This window comes from Salvia hispanica, chromosome 1, assembly GCF_023119035.1.
Source record: "Salvia hispanica cultivar TCC Black 2014 chromosome 1, UniMelb_Shisp_WGS_1.0, whole genome shotgun sequence".
Taxonomy (NCBI): domain Eukaryota; kingdom Viridiplantae; phylum Streptophyta; class Magnoliopsida; order Lamiales; family Lamiaceae; genus Salvia; species Salvia hispanica.
The window spans coordinates 34,254,823-34,269,649 of NC_062965.1; the positions used below are offsets into that span (position 1 = coordinate 34,254,823).

At 36.9% G+C, this 14,827-nt stretch overlaps 2 protein-coding genes across 5 annotated transcripts; both read left to right on the forward strand.

Moving 5' to 3' along the window:
• The first annotated feature begins 5,635 nt into the window (after positions 1-5,635).
• Positions 5,636-10,612, forward strand: LOC125200989 (neutral ceramidase 2-like). 3 transcript variants are annotated; one of them, XM_048098843.1, is made up of 10 exons: positions 5,636-5,894; positions 6,267-6,634; positions 6,838-7,046; positions 7,361-7,705; positions 7,831-8,095; positions 8,167-8,437; positions 8,526-8,651; positions 8,840-8,903; positions 9,289-9,458; positions 9,792-10,612. In XM_048098843.1, exons 2-10 carry the CDS (start codon positions 6,333-6,335, stop codon positions 10,338-10,340), a joined length of 2,301 nt encoding a protein of 766 aa, XP_047954800.1. In that variant the 5' UTR covers positions 5,636-5,894; positions 6,267-6,332; the 3' UTR covers positions 10,341-10,612. The 3 variants fall into 3 exon arrangements, with proteins under 3 accessions (XP_047954800.1, XP_047954799.1, XP_047954801.1); XM_048098842.1 differs by having other exon boundaries at positions 6,276-6,634; XM_048098844.1 differs by having other exon boundaries at positions 6,288-6,634.
• A 514-nt stretch (positions 10,613-11,126) lies between these two features.
• LOC125200991 (mitochondrial uncoupling protein 2-like) lies at positions 11,127-14,781 on the forward strand. Of its 2 annotated transcripts, XM_048098846.1 has the most exons (9): positions 11,127-11,285; positions 12,270-12,488; positions 12,578-12,653; positions 12,754-12,887; positions 12,959-13,057; positions 13,163-13,267; positions 13,958-14,032; positions 14,174-14,260; positions 14,413-14,781. In XM_048098846.1, exons 1-9 carry the CDS (start codon positions 11,214-11,216, stop codon positions 14,434-14,436), a joined length of 891 nt encoding a protein of 296 aa, XP_047954803.1. In that variant the 5' UTR covers positions 11,127-11,213; the 3' UTR covers positions 14,437-14,781. The 2 variants fall into 2 exon arrangements, with proteins under 2 accessions (XP_047954803.1, XP_047954804.1); XM_048098847.1 differs by lacking the exons at positions 14,174-14,260; positions 14,413-14,781 and adding an exon at positions 13,723-13,791 and having other exon boundaries at positions 13,958-14,020.
• Positions 14,782-14,827: the final 46 nt, after the last annotated feature.

Below are 14,827 nucleotides of genomic sequence, written 5' to 3' on the forward strand. Positions count from 1 at the left end.
GCCGCGATTGTCTCTCTCGATACCTCCCTGAGCACTTTGTCGGCTAGGGATAGCACAATGGCGCTGTGAGTTCGATCACTGATTTCCTATTTCTCATCACAGTCTTCTCATCAGGCACGACCTCCTTCTCTAAATCATTCTCCGATTTCAGAGCATCAGCAAGCCCTTGCTGGACCAGCAGCGCCTTCATCTTTATGCGCCATAAACCAAAATCGTTTTTCCCCGTGAATTTCTTAGCCTCAAAACGTGCCATCGACATTTCCTCAAGAATCAAAATCGATTGATCGCTCTGTCGATTTCCCACAGACGGCGTCACGTTGAAGAGATTGCGATAGATTGAAAATAATCGGGCAACGATGAAGTAAAATGAACACAACAGATTTTAACGTGGTTCGATCAAATGATCTACATCCACGGAAGAAGAAATCGAAACAAGATTATCACTATGGAGAATTAAAATCAAGATCACTCAAGAAATCACTCAGTATCTTTCCTCACAATAAACACGAATTGTGTGTGATGTGTAGCTAATTTCTTCTGTGTGTATGTGTGTGTGTTTCCTCACCTTACACATATATATCACTCACTCAAGTGTATCTACTCGCATGAGCAGCAGAAACTCAAGAACTGTGATGCCCCAGAATTTTGTTCCTTTCCTTGGGGATAAATCGAATTTATTAGCTTAATTTAATTTCCTTTAGAAGATGTGTAATCGTACATTCCTCGTTGTATTTCGACTTTGAAGTAATTTAAGTATTTTCATTGGAAGAAATAAAGTACAAGGAAATTAGTGTGTGTTCAAGGAATAAAAGTAAAGGAAATACTTTTATTAGAAAAAGGCAATTCTAGAATGCAACATTTCCACTTTAAAGATTCTAACCCTAAGCACTTGGAGACTAAGCTAATTTTGGCAAGTATGGGAAAATGAGACAAATGGTATTGTAAGCAAATCTTCTTTCCCCCTCTTCTATCTTTCTCGGTCTTGAAGAGACCACAAGTTGCCAAGAGGAGCCTCCACATCAATATGCCAAAGTATCACAAAAAGAGGATAAGTACAAGTCCAACAATTCATAGAAAAATATTGTAAAATAAAAGGGGTAAGAATCTTGAAAGGAGACGGCTCAAGGCTGACCATAAGGATGATTTGGGGCTACCAAGAATCTCACAAATGGGAATAGAATCATTCTAGACAAGGTCTCATGACATAATCACAAACACAATTAGGGAAATTGTTTTGTCCTCCATCAAGATCAAGGAGGCAGAGGATTAGCCGAGAAGGCAACCCCCATAACTTACACAAATTTAGTATGAAAAACCTTCTAACAAAACCCAAAAGGGAACTGAGATACAACCCAAAGAGGGAGCATTTGTCTCCAAGTTTCAACCACAAACAGGCAAAGAAAGAGCACTATATAAGTAGCCCCATCTCCCTTCTCCTCTTTTCATTTTCGATACCATAAGTTTTACCAAATAATTCAAGAGTGTAGCATGGAGTGGAGGAGGAGCAAGGAGGAGTTTTGAGGCAGGACATCAGTCCCATCCGAGAGGATTCATCAAGCTAGGTAATCCCAACAACACCCTTTGCATCATGTAGAATAACCACAACCATGATAGAACAAGAACTTAGAATTTCCATAGGATCCTCACAATCAAGTATGGATCAGTAGCAAAAACCATCAAGTCTTTACACAATAAGCTAAAAGCCCCAAATGAAAAATCAGAACTTTAGTACCATAGCCAAAGATCAATTCCAATGAGCACTCTAAAATTTAGATCATGAGATTTAAATACATCGGCAAGAATCATACAAAATACCAACTGTCACCAATCTGCCATAACTCAAAATAAATTGAGGAAGGGGTAGGGGAAAGAGGACTTAGCTTAGGCAGAGGGGCTGCCGGGCGACGAGCAAGCGTTGACGGAGTCCAAAAACTTTCGCGGAGCAGCTGCAGGCCGCGGATGAGAGAGGGAGAAGGAGGCGATGACTCCTCTCTACTGCCGGATTCGTCGAGGATGTCGGTGTTGGACGGAGGGCGCGAGACAGAGGAGGCCGGCGTGACCTTCTGGTGAGCGTCGTGGCTACCTCACGAAGGATGCGGCGGCGAACGACAAGGGACGGCGGCGAGAGGAGCTGCCGCTCGCGTAGCGAAGTAGAGGTCGGTGCGAGAGCCAGTGCTGACGGAACTCTGAAATTCCTGTCGAGGTAGCGACGATTTCCGCATGGGGAGTAGGAAACTCTGGCGGAGCCGGAGATGGCGATTCGCCGGAGAGGTCGCGAAGAGAAGAAGAGAGGCGCCGCTATGTTCATTTGGAGCTAGAGATTTGATCTATGTAGGAATTTGGGGAAAGAGAGAAAGACCCCGATGGATGAAGGAGTATAAATTGGGTCCTTGTTGTTGGGTCCCTATTTAATTAGTTTGGGCCGGAAGTAATTAAATAAAAGAGAGATTTGGGCCTTGGAAATTAAAAGAATGTAAAAGAGGCTAGTTTACTTAATTCAGATTGGGCCGAGAGATTTCTAAGGACTTTAAGTTGGGCCAAGTAATCTAATGAGTAGTGGGCCAGTAAGCTAATCAAGGATTTGAGCCAAGAATTATTTTAGTTTAGCTTGGGCCTAAACGAGTTAAATGAAGTGATGAGATATTACTATTTAATTAGTGGCCCAAGAGATTTATTGTTTAGATCAAGAACTCTTATTTGTTGGGTCAAGACTTAATTAAGAGAAGTTGGAATTAATTTAAATATCGAGTTGGAGCTTGATTAATTAATTCCCGAATAAATTACTAAGTTTCCGAAGATAGAAAATATCGAGTTGGAGCTCGAAAGTTGATGAATTAATTTCTGGATAATTTATTTAGATTCCGAAGAAGGAAAGTATTAAAGTGGGAGACGCGAAAGCCGACCGGCAACGCCATGGGCGGCCTTAAGAAAAATCCGAAGAAAAAGATTAAGAAGAGACTTTCCAGGAATTCTTATTCTATTAAATAAGGGCCCTAATATTTATTTAGAGAAAATAGAATTTCTCCAAATTAGTAAAGAGAATAAATGAACTCTGCAGAGTAGTGAAACCGAGGTAGGATTAAGGAAATCCTATAGGACGAGACCAAAAATATATAGGTGCTATCCAATAGGTTGCATGCATTCTCTCTAAAGAAAAATAGTTCAAGTATTAATTAGCGTGCTACGCTATTTATTTTCAAGGGATAAATTGCTCAAGGGCGAGTGAGGCTAAAGCGAGTATTTGAGTTGAGACATAAGCATATCAGGTGGGCTTTTTTTTAATATCCAGCACTATAGTGTGGATATAAAGCAAATACTTTTGAAGTTATGAAAAATCATTTTTTCTCAAAATGGAGCAGTGATTATTTTCAAGTTGTTGTCATGCCATAAAATGTTGTTTTGAGGCCTAGCTGTTGGGGTTATAGCCTGCGGGGTTTTGGCGATGCCAAACCTAGTTTAACGAATTTGGTTTCCAATAGGACCGCAAATCCTGTTTGGAATAATGTGCACGAGGGCCGTGAGCCATCAGATGTTGGCCGGCGATGTGTCCGCTGAAGGTGGTCACCTTCACGGTACACGATGCACAGATTTGGCGAGTGTTTCGAAAGAATTTAGACTGTAGTCGGACTTTTAAGATCACAAAGAATTTAGTATGCTCGGGCCTTTTTAGAAAAACCCCCATGCGATACTGTAGATGGATGACAACTATATATTGTATGTTTTGTTTTTGGCATGTGTCCACTGAGTACTCCTGTACTCAGCCCTGCATGTATTTATAAATGTGCAGGTTGAACGTCGAGAGAATGGAGAAATGATCGGAGTCGATGCTACTAAATAATCCAGTGGATCTTTTCACGATTCGTGTCTTCATACACGAAGTCGTCTAGTATGGACTTATTCCACTGCTCTTTTGTGAAGTGAGACATCTTAGAATCTCACCATCGAACTCTGATTTATTGATTTAATGTTTATTTAGTTTCTAAAACCATGTAATGGTATGCTTGACTTCTTCTCTATGATAATTATTGACTGGCCTTGTGCAAACTCTCAAGTTCTTTCCCATTTTCTTTCCCCGTTTTTTTAAATCCCTCTCATTAGTCGCGGTTTACCCGCTTTCACTATTCTTAGCAAAGTGCGGTTGTGACAAGAATTCAACTCTTGTGTGTAACTGCTCAAGCTCCAACGGTCAATTTTTGCTAACTGTGCTGCTCAACTGAATCAGCTGTGGTATTTGCAACTAACTCCTCCAAAAGCTAGTTATTTTCATGGATATAATCCTAACAAGAATAATTCTTATAAACTTATATGTTTGCCTTGTGTAATAAAAATAGGTTAAGTTACTTGTAAATGTATAAACTATTTATGTTGGATTTTAATTAATTTTATTATTTTTGTCCAAAGTCCAAATTTTTTTTAAAGAAATTTGGTAGTCTAAAATCTAAATGTCGTAAGCCAGCAATACAGATCTTTGGAGTCTGGTTAACATTCCAAAGTATTTGTTGAAGTTTTCTAATGTAACCAATAGTCCAGTTTGTTTGATAGGATTCTATCCAAAAAAGTAGTTTGATTTTTTGACTTTTTAATTGACACAACTCAATAAATATTTTATTTTGTTCCATCATTTTAATATTTTAAAATAATATCTTAATTTTAGGATATATGTAGACGTAGCAAATGTTTTAGTTTTTTCACTTAATTTTTTGCTGCAATTAAAACATGTGAGCGTTAAATTATCTTAAATTACTGTACTTCCGTTTATTCTTCATTAATTTTCAGTGTTGTGAACATTAAAATGATGGACGATATTGAATATCCACCAAAAATATCATAACCAGAGATACCAACTATCTTAATTTTCAAAATAAATTCATCAATTTACTGTTCTTGAAAGCTAGTCAATAACATGCTCCGAATATGTATCACATTACTCACTACATCCTCGCTCCATTCCGAGTCACATCTTAAAATAACTAAATTGAAAAAGTAAGTCAGTCACATTTTAAAATAATTAAATTGAAAAAGTAAGTCAAATATGAGACTTATATTTATATAATAATTTTTATGAGGGATATTGGCATCTAATATCATGAAATTTTCAAAAAATTGAGTTTTTCCCATGAATTTTAAAATTGGCAAATAATATCACGAACTTTACCTCTTGTTTGTTTTTTCCCACGAATGAAAAAATTCTTCAAATAAACGGATTTTTTTTCGTAAGTTCTCAACAACAATTTTGAGAGCTTCAAGTTTTTCAATCTTTGTAGATAGTTTTTCTTGAAGCACATCCTCCAAAACTGTTTTTCAATCTATTAAAATAACATGAATTTTTTCATTTGTGGGAAAAAACAAACAAGAGGTAAAGTTCGTGATATTATTTGTCAATTATAAAGTTTGTGAGAAAACTCAACTTTTTAAAAGTTTCGTGATATTAGATGCCAATATCCTTTTTTACTATAAAAATTTATAAAATAGACTAACGACAAAAGTGTCTTGTTAGATGGAGGGGGTAATTTTATATACCCGCATATGTTTCCTCCAAATGATAAACAATTTTTTAATTTATTTTATTCTATAAAGATAATTTATTTTTTAATTTTAATAGTAATATTTTTATAATGATTTTGATCCTACAAATCCCCGAACTAACGCCGCGCCGCACCTCCAACCACCGCCGCTCGACTACCTGAAGCATAAGGTGTGAAAAATAGTGCAGCAGCGGCTGATTACTTATACGTGTAGGGATTACTTAATTGAACGAAGCAACCCACCCTTGAACATCACTTCGACGCCAAGCCATCCTTTTTTAATTCCCTTTTTCACATTTTGGTTGGTTTCACTCAATTTCCACTTCAGTCAAATCTTCTCGCACCTCATCACGATTGCTGGTTATACATGTGAGTGTTCGATTGATCAATCTCTACTGCTAATTTGGTTCATGCTTTTATTGTGTTTGAATTGACGTATTAGTTGGCGTCTTTTGGTAACTTTCGTGTTATCATTTTCTGGCTGCTAATTTAGGTATTGTATTTGATCACAAATTTTGTTTTTCTAGTTTACTTCATGCATTATTTCATAAGTATTTGCGTTGCAGTTGCGGCGCAGCTGAATTAGTTGTCTGTTGCGGTAGCAATTTGGTTTGCCCCCTTTTAAATCTTCTTTCCGTTTGATGCTTCTTTTGGATGTTTGTTACTTAAATTTTGGCGGTTATGCTGTTAACTGGTATTATGTATTTAACAGCTCATAGTAAGAATACTAAATTTTCATATATGCTGAAGAAATATGTGTAGGAGTGATTAGGGGCTTGAAGAGAACTGGCTTACGGTAGAGGAAAGATGGGGAGATCAGTCGGGATGATTTGGTTGCCGATATTGTTATTGCTCTTGTTGGAGAGTGGGAGGGCTTCCAACAACCTAATTGGGCTCGGAAGCTATGACATCACGGGTCCGGCTGCTGATGTCAATATGATGGGATATGCGAACATGGATCAGGTGGCATCAGGTGTTCACTTCAGATTGCGCGCTCGGGCCTTCATTGTTGCAGAGCCAGAAGGGAAACGAGTTCTATTTGTCAATCTAGATGCTTGTATGGCATCACAACTGGTGACTATAAAAGTTCTCGAGAGATTGAAAGTAAGGTAGATATTGGCTAACTTACTAGCCTTCAAAATATTAAGTCTTCATTATGCTATTGAGACTGGATATTCTTATGGTAACTCTGGAACGTTTGCAAACCCTTTTGTTTTAATTAATCTTAATGTAATTAGCAGCAGCTTTGCTTGATGTAATAGCATGGCGTATTTGGTTTGATTTAAGAGGTGATCTTGTTATGCTAATGAAGGTATGGAGATCTCTACACAGAAAAGAATGTTGCTATTAGTGGCATTCATACCCATGCTGGCCCAGGAGGGTATCTCCAGTATATAGTGTACATCATAACATCCCTTGGTTTTGTGCGCCAGTCATTTGATGCCCTTGTTGATGGCATTGAGCAGACCATCATACAAGCTCATAATAATATTAGACCTGGATCAGTATATGTGAATACAGGTAATGAAATTCTATCTGGTACTGGATTTTGTTGCCACCTGCAAATACAAAAAAAAAAGCTAATTAGCTGAAAAAGGACTTCTGTTTTATGTTAATGTGTGTTAGCATGTCCCCCATCTGCTGCTGTCTAACTGATCTTACAAGTCTGTTCTGTTATTTTATCCTGTTGGGTTGGTTTCATTAAACATGGTTTATATCTTCTTTTATTTTCTCTGTTTTCTTGTGTTTCTATGGGAAATTTTGCTCATGAGTTGTGATATAAAAAACCAGGTAGCCAATCAACATCATTCTGATCAATTTCTCCTCAATTACAGGGGAACTCTTAGATGCTGGTATCAATAGAAGTCCAAGTGCTTACCTTAATAATCCAGCTGCAGAACGCAGTAAATATAAGTATGATGTTGACAAAGAGATGACACTCTTAAAGTTTGTTGATAATGAATGGGGACCAGTTGGCAGCTTCAACTGGTTTGCAACCCATGGAACTTCAATGAGCCGTACAAATGCATTGATCAGTGGGGACAATAAAGGGGCTGCAGCACGATTTATGGAAGACTGGTTTGATCAGAAGAATGGTGGGAGCATATCATCTGATCTATCTGAGCCTAACAGAATCCCCAGAAGAGTCTCAAACATTATTCCAATTGTTAATGACAATCGTAAGTATTCAAATAATTTTCAGTTGAATTAAAAGCATTACATTAAAAGCATCCGTGTTTGCTCGTATAAGAAAAGAATTACCACATGTTAATGATCAGTTTTTTGGTGGATTATATTAATGCAGATCATGAATTACTAGAACTTGCTGCTTCTTTTGAGTCTTTGCCGGGTAAATCAACCACCAGGTTTTTGAGCCTTTCAAGACGTGTGCGGAGTGTTCTGAGGCAGGCTGATAGGCCTAAGTTTGTATCAGCATTCTGTCAGACCAACTGTGGAGATGTTAGTCCGAATGTGCTCGGTGCATTCTGTATTGATACAGGCATACCTTGTGATTTCAATCATAGCACCTGTGATGGAAAGAACGAGTTATGCTATGGCAGAGGACCTGGGTATGTCAACTTCCATATTCTAGAATTATGTAGTGTAAATAAATCCCGACGTGCTATCACTTGCTTGTCAGATATCCAGATGAATTTGAAAGTACTCGAATTATCGGACAAAGACAATTCAAGAAAGCAGTTGAGCTATTCAGCGCAGCATCAGAAAAATTAAACGGGAAGATTGATTATATCCATACTTATGTTGATTTCTCTAATCTCGATGTCACAATTCCAAAAGAAGGTGGAGGTACCACCACTGTCAAAACATGTCCGGCAGCAATGGGGTTTGCGTTTGCTGCTGGTACAACCGATGGGCCTGGGGCTTTTGATTTTAAGCAAGGAGATGACCAGGTGTATATTTGGTTTGCTAAATGCGTCTCTGTTCTTGTGTTGCACTTAGTAATCTCTCTCTCTCTCTCTCTCTTTCTCTCTCTCTCAGGGTAATGCATTTTGGAGACTCGTCCGCAATTTACTGAAAACTCCTACCAAGGAACAAGCGGATTGTCAGCAACCAAAGCCCATTTTACTGGATACTGGTGAAATGAAACAGCCTTACGATTGGGCGGTCAGTAAAAGTCCTGCTAAATTGTTAATTAGTCTCTCTTGTAATGACCTGTAACTTTACTTTCGAAGAAACTACTCTCTGTCCAGCTTGGTTTGGTTTTCGGATAGAAACTGCTCTGTGTCCAGCTTGCTTTCCACTTGTAATGCATGTTACAACCTCATATTGATTATAATTTTATCTCGATGCAGCCTTCAATACTTCCAGTTCAGATTCTGAGGATAGGGCAGATGGTCATTCTTAGTGTGCCTGGAGGTAAGAGCTTGACTTACTTTTCCTTAATACTTTTAGCAAATATGCTGGGGGTGACTTTCTTATCCAGATGCATCAGAAGTAATTTCATTTGTAGTTCTTTCTTGTTGTGGAATTTATAGATTTTTCTGTCATTCCTATAATGCTCGAAATTATTTATTGATCGGTGCTCTCTTCAGAGAAAAGGAAAATTAGTTTTTATGTTTACATCTAAATATGAGACATGCTATTTAATGGATGCATGTCAGCTCTAATGAGATTTGGCATGTGTATTGACAGCTTTATCTTTTATGGAACTAAAATTATCTTGTCATGCTGTAGGAAAAGAAAATATGTCTGTTTTCTCTCTAGTTCTGAACTATATTAAATTCTTGGTTTCACATACCAGAGTTCACCACAATGGCTGGAAGACGCCTTCGAGATGCTGTGAAAAAGGCTCTCACAAGTGGAAGTAGCAAAGAGTTCGGTAACAATACGCATGTAGTGATAGCTGGCTTGACAAATACATATTCTCAGTACGTCACTACATATGAGGAATACCAGATGCAGAGATATGAGGTAAGTTGCTTTTGTTTTTCATGAATCCTCAAAAGTTTCTTTTGATTATTTAAAAAAAAAAACGTTTATTTTGCAAGAATATTTTAGACCTGTTGAGAGCCTGCTACTGACGATTTGAACTTCACGCAATAGTGAGAGAATTTCTACTCAAACATAGATGTATATACTAAGTTAGCTCATATATTAATAACCTTCAGCCAAATGAGTAAGCTCATCCTGATTGGAAGATTCACATGAATTATTAATACTCTGCTTTCTCAATGTTGTATGTTGAGTTTGAAAACATAGGCAGGGATCGTTTTTTAAAAAAGTGGCTCTCCTCCCCGTGTTCAGGGCGCATCAACATTGTACGGCCCACACACACTCAGTGCCTACATTCAAGTATTCCAGAAGCTCGCCACAGCCCTCATCACCGGAAAGCCAGTCGAGCCTGGCCCACAACCCCCAGATCTGCTTGACAAGCAGATAAGCCTACTTACACCAGTTGTCATGGATGCAACCCCATTCGGCACACAGTTTGGGGACATGAAGGTGGACGTGCCCAAAAACACAACCTTCAGGAGAGGAGACAATGTGACCGTCACTTTCTGGTCCGCGTGCCCAAGAAACGATCTCATGACCGAAGGGACGTTCGCATTGGTAGAGATCCTGAGGGGGAAGGGTACATGGGAGCCCGCCTATGACGACGATGACTTCTGCCTCCGGTTCATATGGTCAAGGCCTTCGAAACTCAGCACTCGAAGCTACGCAACCATACAGTGGATTGTGCCGCAAACAGCTGCTGCAGGTGTGTACAGAATTAGGCATTTTGGTGCTTCGAAGAGTTTGCTGGGAACAATCAAGCATTTCAAGGGTACTTCTAGCGCCTTTGTGGTGGCGTGATGATACTTTCATTTGCCATTTTGTATCAACAAAGTTTATGCTTAGTAAAAAACTACTACTACATGTTTTTCTTTTTTAGTTGCATAATAGTATGAGTGCATAGTGTTCGAGATAGTATAAAAGAGGCATGTGTGTGAATCTGAAAATTACTACTACTAGTAGTTTATTTTTATTTTTAGAAACTTTTTCATCATAGTACCATAAATTACGTTACAATATGTATTGATCACAATATCCACTAATATCACTTTAACTATTTTTTTTTCACTCAATATTTACTAATTGTAACTAAAATTCGTGCCGTCATCAAAATTTTTTAGATTGTTGATTAGCTAGTTACTTTTATTATTATTATTATTATTATTATTATTATTATTATTATTATTATGATTATTATTATTATTATTAATGATACCTGAGAAACAAAAGGATTATATAAGAATTCTTGAGTATTTAAAAGTGATTATTAATTATTTTTATAATTGGTGTTAGAAAACTTTCCAGATTGACATATCCTTTTTTATATGAAATCATCAATTTTAGAAAATGATTAATGACAAAGTAATTATTAAAGATAACCTATAAAAAAAATTATAATTATGCAATTTAGTATTCTAGTACTACTCCACTATTTTAAAGAATAAAAAGGTGTTAAAATTTTTTGCATAAAGATATCAAAATAAGAACGTTATCAATCTTGAAAATATTTTAGTAGGAAAGTACTCCATTATTGTATTTTAGTATTTAACGCTAACTATACGGTGTTTTCCACACTGTAGGGGATATGATATCATATTATATGTCACTCTACCGATTTACTGCTAAAAAATCCTATTTTCTGTTGAGACTACAAAATCTATTTTTTGATCTCCAATGGCAGATCCGTTGCAGATCTCTTTCGCCGGAATATTCGCCTGCAGCGCTTTCGCCGCCTGTTTGGCAGAGGTATCGTCTTTCTCCGTTTATTTGGATTTTACTGTGTTTACTTTTCTCGTTCTGTTAGCTCGATTATATGTTTTCAGCTGATGCTGTTTTATGAGCATTTTTTTTTCTTTAATGTTATCTTGGTTTAGTTAGTGCTCTAGGATATTTTTCCGATTATGAGTTAGTTTAATCCATAAATCATTTGAATTTTAGGTTTCCGAAGTTGTTTTGATGTTTAATGCTATATAAATAGTGTTGAGATAGTTTTGTGTTTTTGAACTAGGTAAGGATAGGATATTTAAGTTGAGTTGCAATTGTGATTTCGTTATAAACAGAGAATAAGTCGAGATCACATTTGTAGTATTGTGGTGATAAATAGTATTCCCCTCTTATGATTCTATCTGTAGAGAAAGAGTAGTTCAGTTACTGAATAGTTGACTAGAAATTTTTTGGAACAGATTCTGATTAGTTCAAAGTAACATGCACCTTATATTTGATAATATACAATTCTTCAGTCCTTGAGTAGTAGATAGATTCAAAAACAACTTGTTTTTAGAAAAAACAAACTCTGACTTGTGACTTGCTGCTTCCCAGAGTCTTGTACATTCTAGTTTTGAATTAATCAACCTTAACCCACAGGCAAGTTCTAATCCGGACAATTGTAAATTTCGTGTCCCAGAATTAGAAAGGGATTCATTTAGTAGTTTGGATACATAGGGAAAACTGCAGCTTAGAGTAATGTTTAAAACTGACTGGCTATGTATTGAACTGTATCTGTGCTACCAAGTGGCTGGTTACTATCTGTAAGGATAATGTGTAAGGATAGAATGAACATGATAATTGAACTATTTGAATAATATATATCGCACAGTTAATAAAGATTCTACAAACGATCTCTTTTCAACTTCTGTTCCTTTTCTCACAATTCTACTCAATTACTAACTTTGATGTCTAAACTAATTTTCAATGGCTCGGGTTGAATCTTCACCTATTGCTCATGTGCAGATTTGTACCATTCCTTTAGATATTGCTAAAGTGAGGCTTCAACTCCAAAAGAGAGTTCCTCTAGGAGATTCAATAGCTGTCCCAAAATACAAGGGCTTGTTGGGTACAATTACTACCATAGCAAAAGAAGAAGGGTTTTTTGCACTTTGGAATGGGGTGGTACCTGGTTTACATCGGCAATGCCTTTATGGAGGCTTAAGAGTCGGACTGTATCAGCCTGTATGTATCATTAATTCTTCCCCTTTTGTCATTCTTCATGCTCTAGTCATGGGTGTAATCTTAGGATCTAAGGAAGATTCTTCTCGCAGGTGAAGGCATTCATTTCTGGAACTCATTCGGCAGATGTTCCCTTATTCTTTAAAATATTAGCTGCTCTTCTTACTGGTGAACAAACCATCAATCTTTTCATGTCATTATTTTATGAAAACGAGAGTGCTAGTTGTATCTGAACCAGTAATAACAGCTATTTTGTCCAAATCAAAAGGTGCTATAGCAATAACCGTGGCAAATCCTACTGACCTCGTCAAAGTTCGGCTTCAAGCGGAGGGTAAATTGCCGGTTGGAGTGGCGAGGCGTTATGCTGGTGCTTTGCAGGCATATTATGCTATAGTCAAGCAGGTGATTTTTGTAACAGTAATTAGTGGGTGTTCAATATGCTTACCCACTCATCAAGCGCCAGAAGTTAACAGGAAGGAGTGGCAGCTTTGTGGACAGGGCTTGGACCAAACATTGCAAGAAATGCGATTGTAAATGCTGCCGAATTAGCTAGTTATGATCAAGTCAAAGAGGTGAAACTCTCTTTTCTTTCCATGGAACTCACTATGTCCCTTTTTCGAATTCTATGCTAATCATGTCATCTTCTACTTCTCTAATTTTTTCTATTCTATATGCAGACAATTTTGAAAATTCCAGGGTTCACAGACAATGTTCTCACACATATCTTAGCTGGTTTAGGTGCAGGATTCTTTGCTGTCTGTATTGGCTCCCCCATCGATGTGGTAACTTTTTTTCAGTTCAATTGCATAATGTTTTTCTTTTTGTTTGGTAGCCATCAACAGCAGTCTTAGTGCAACACGCCAACTCTCGTGAGTTACTGATATCTTATCAGTGTTCTCTTGGAAGTGATAAGCATTTCAAAATTTCCTGTTAAATCACAAAAGCAGATCTAAGAAGTTCTAACTACATGGAATTCTATATATATATATATATGCATGCATTCTTTACACTTGATTAGATGCCGGTGGATTTGAACTTTCTAATAAAATCCACTATAAGACAAAAACAACATATTAGTTTCATTATTTGTTTCCCTCTTTCTCCAAATGCATTCAGAATCTATTTCCTGAAACGTTCTTAATTGTGGGCATGCACAATAAGCACCTTGGTTTCTAATCATTAGTTGGCTTCAGTTCTTAAAAGTTCACTTTCTTAATGTGATTCTTTGTTTGTGAAGTCAAATTTAGGTATTGGACGATAATAATGCGCATGACCCCTCAACATCTCCCTGATGATGGGCTTATAGGTTGTATATTAGATTTTTATTTTGTTTTTAAAGTAATAAAAATTAATGTAGTATTTTTTGCTATGTTTCATTTGGTAAACTGTAGCTGTACATTTCTTATCAATTACCTATGAGTAGAGGTGCTGCAAAATTTGTTAAAAGAATTTTATTGCTTGTTCTGTTTCAGGTTAAATCTAGAATGATGGGAGATTCAATTTATAAAGGCACTGTCGATTGCTTCTTCAAAACATTAAAAACTGAGGTATGTGTTATCAGGGTCATCTTTGTTTTTTCCAGTGACATTTTTTGCATAAGTAACTACTCAAAATTAGGTAGTTGAACTAACATACTGCATTTTGTAACCTTGTTACTGGTAACGATGACAATGCATTCTCCTTAGCAGGGGTTATTTGCCTTCTACAAGGGGTTCTTACCAAACTTTGGCCGGCTTGGATCGGCGAATGTCATCATGTTTTTGACTCTTGAACAAGTAAGACAATACATCTTTTGGACACACAATTTCCTCGTGAGAGAAAAAAAGTGAAATAAGTATTAAACTAGATACTTCAATAATTGTTTAGAAAGAGAGCAGATTCAGTATTTGTTTCCAATTATAAATGCCATCTTCCATCTCTTTTGCAGGTGAAAAGATTATTCTACTATTGATAAGTTAGAGTATGTATGTATGATCACCACCTATTGTTTGTGGCAACGAGGAGAGTCAGATTCCCCATATCTATATACTGGTAACACAAGCTCTTCTAGAAGCTTCCCTTTTCCAGTAACACAGGAGTATCAAAATATACATGCGAATAAAATGATATTTTTGGTCTGTGGAATCGGCATTGACTTCGATGGCGAACTTTGCTGACAAATTCTGAAGCCAGAGAACACATCTCCAGAGCTTATGGAGTAATTGTTTGTGTTAATATATACTCTAGTAAGAGCCATGTAAGATTGTAACAATACAACATTTGTATTATTAAATTATGTTAATGCTCTCTTTATTCATATCAATTGTACACCAAGTTGATTCTTGAATCACATGGTACTTAAG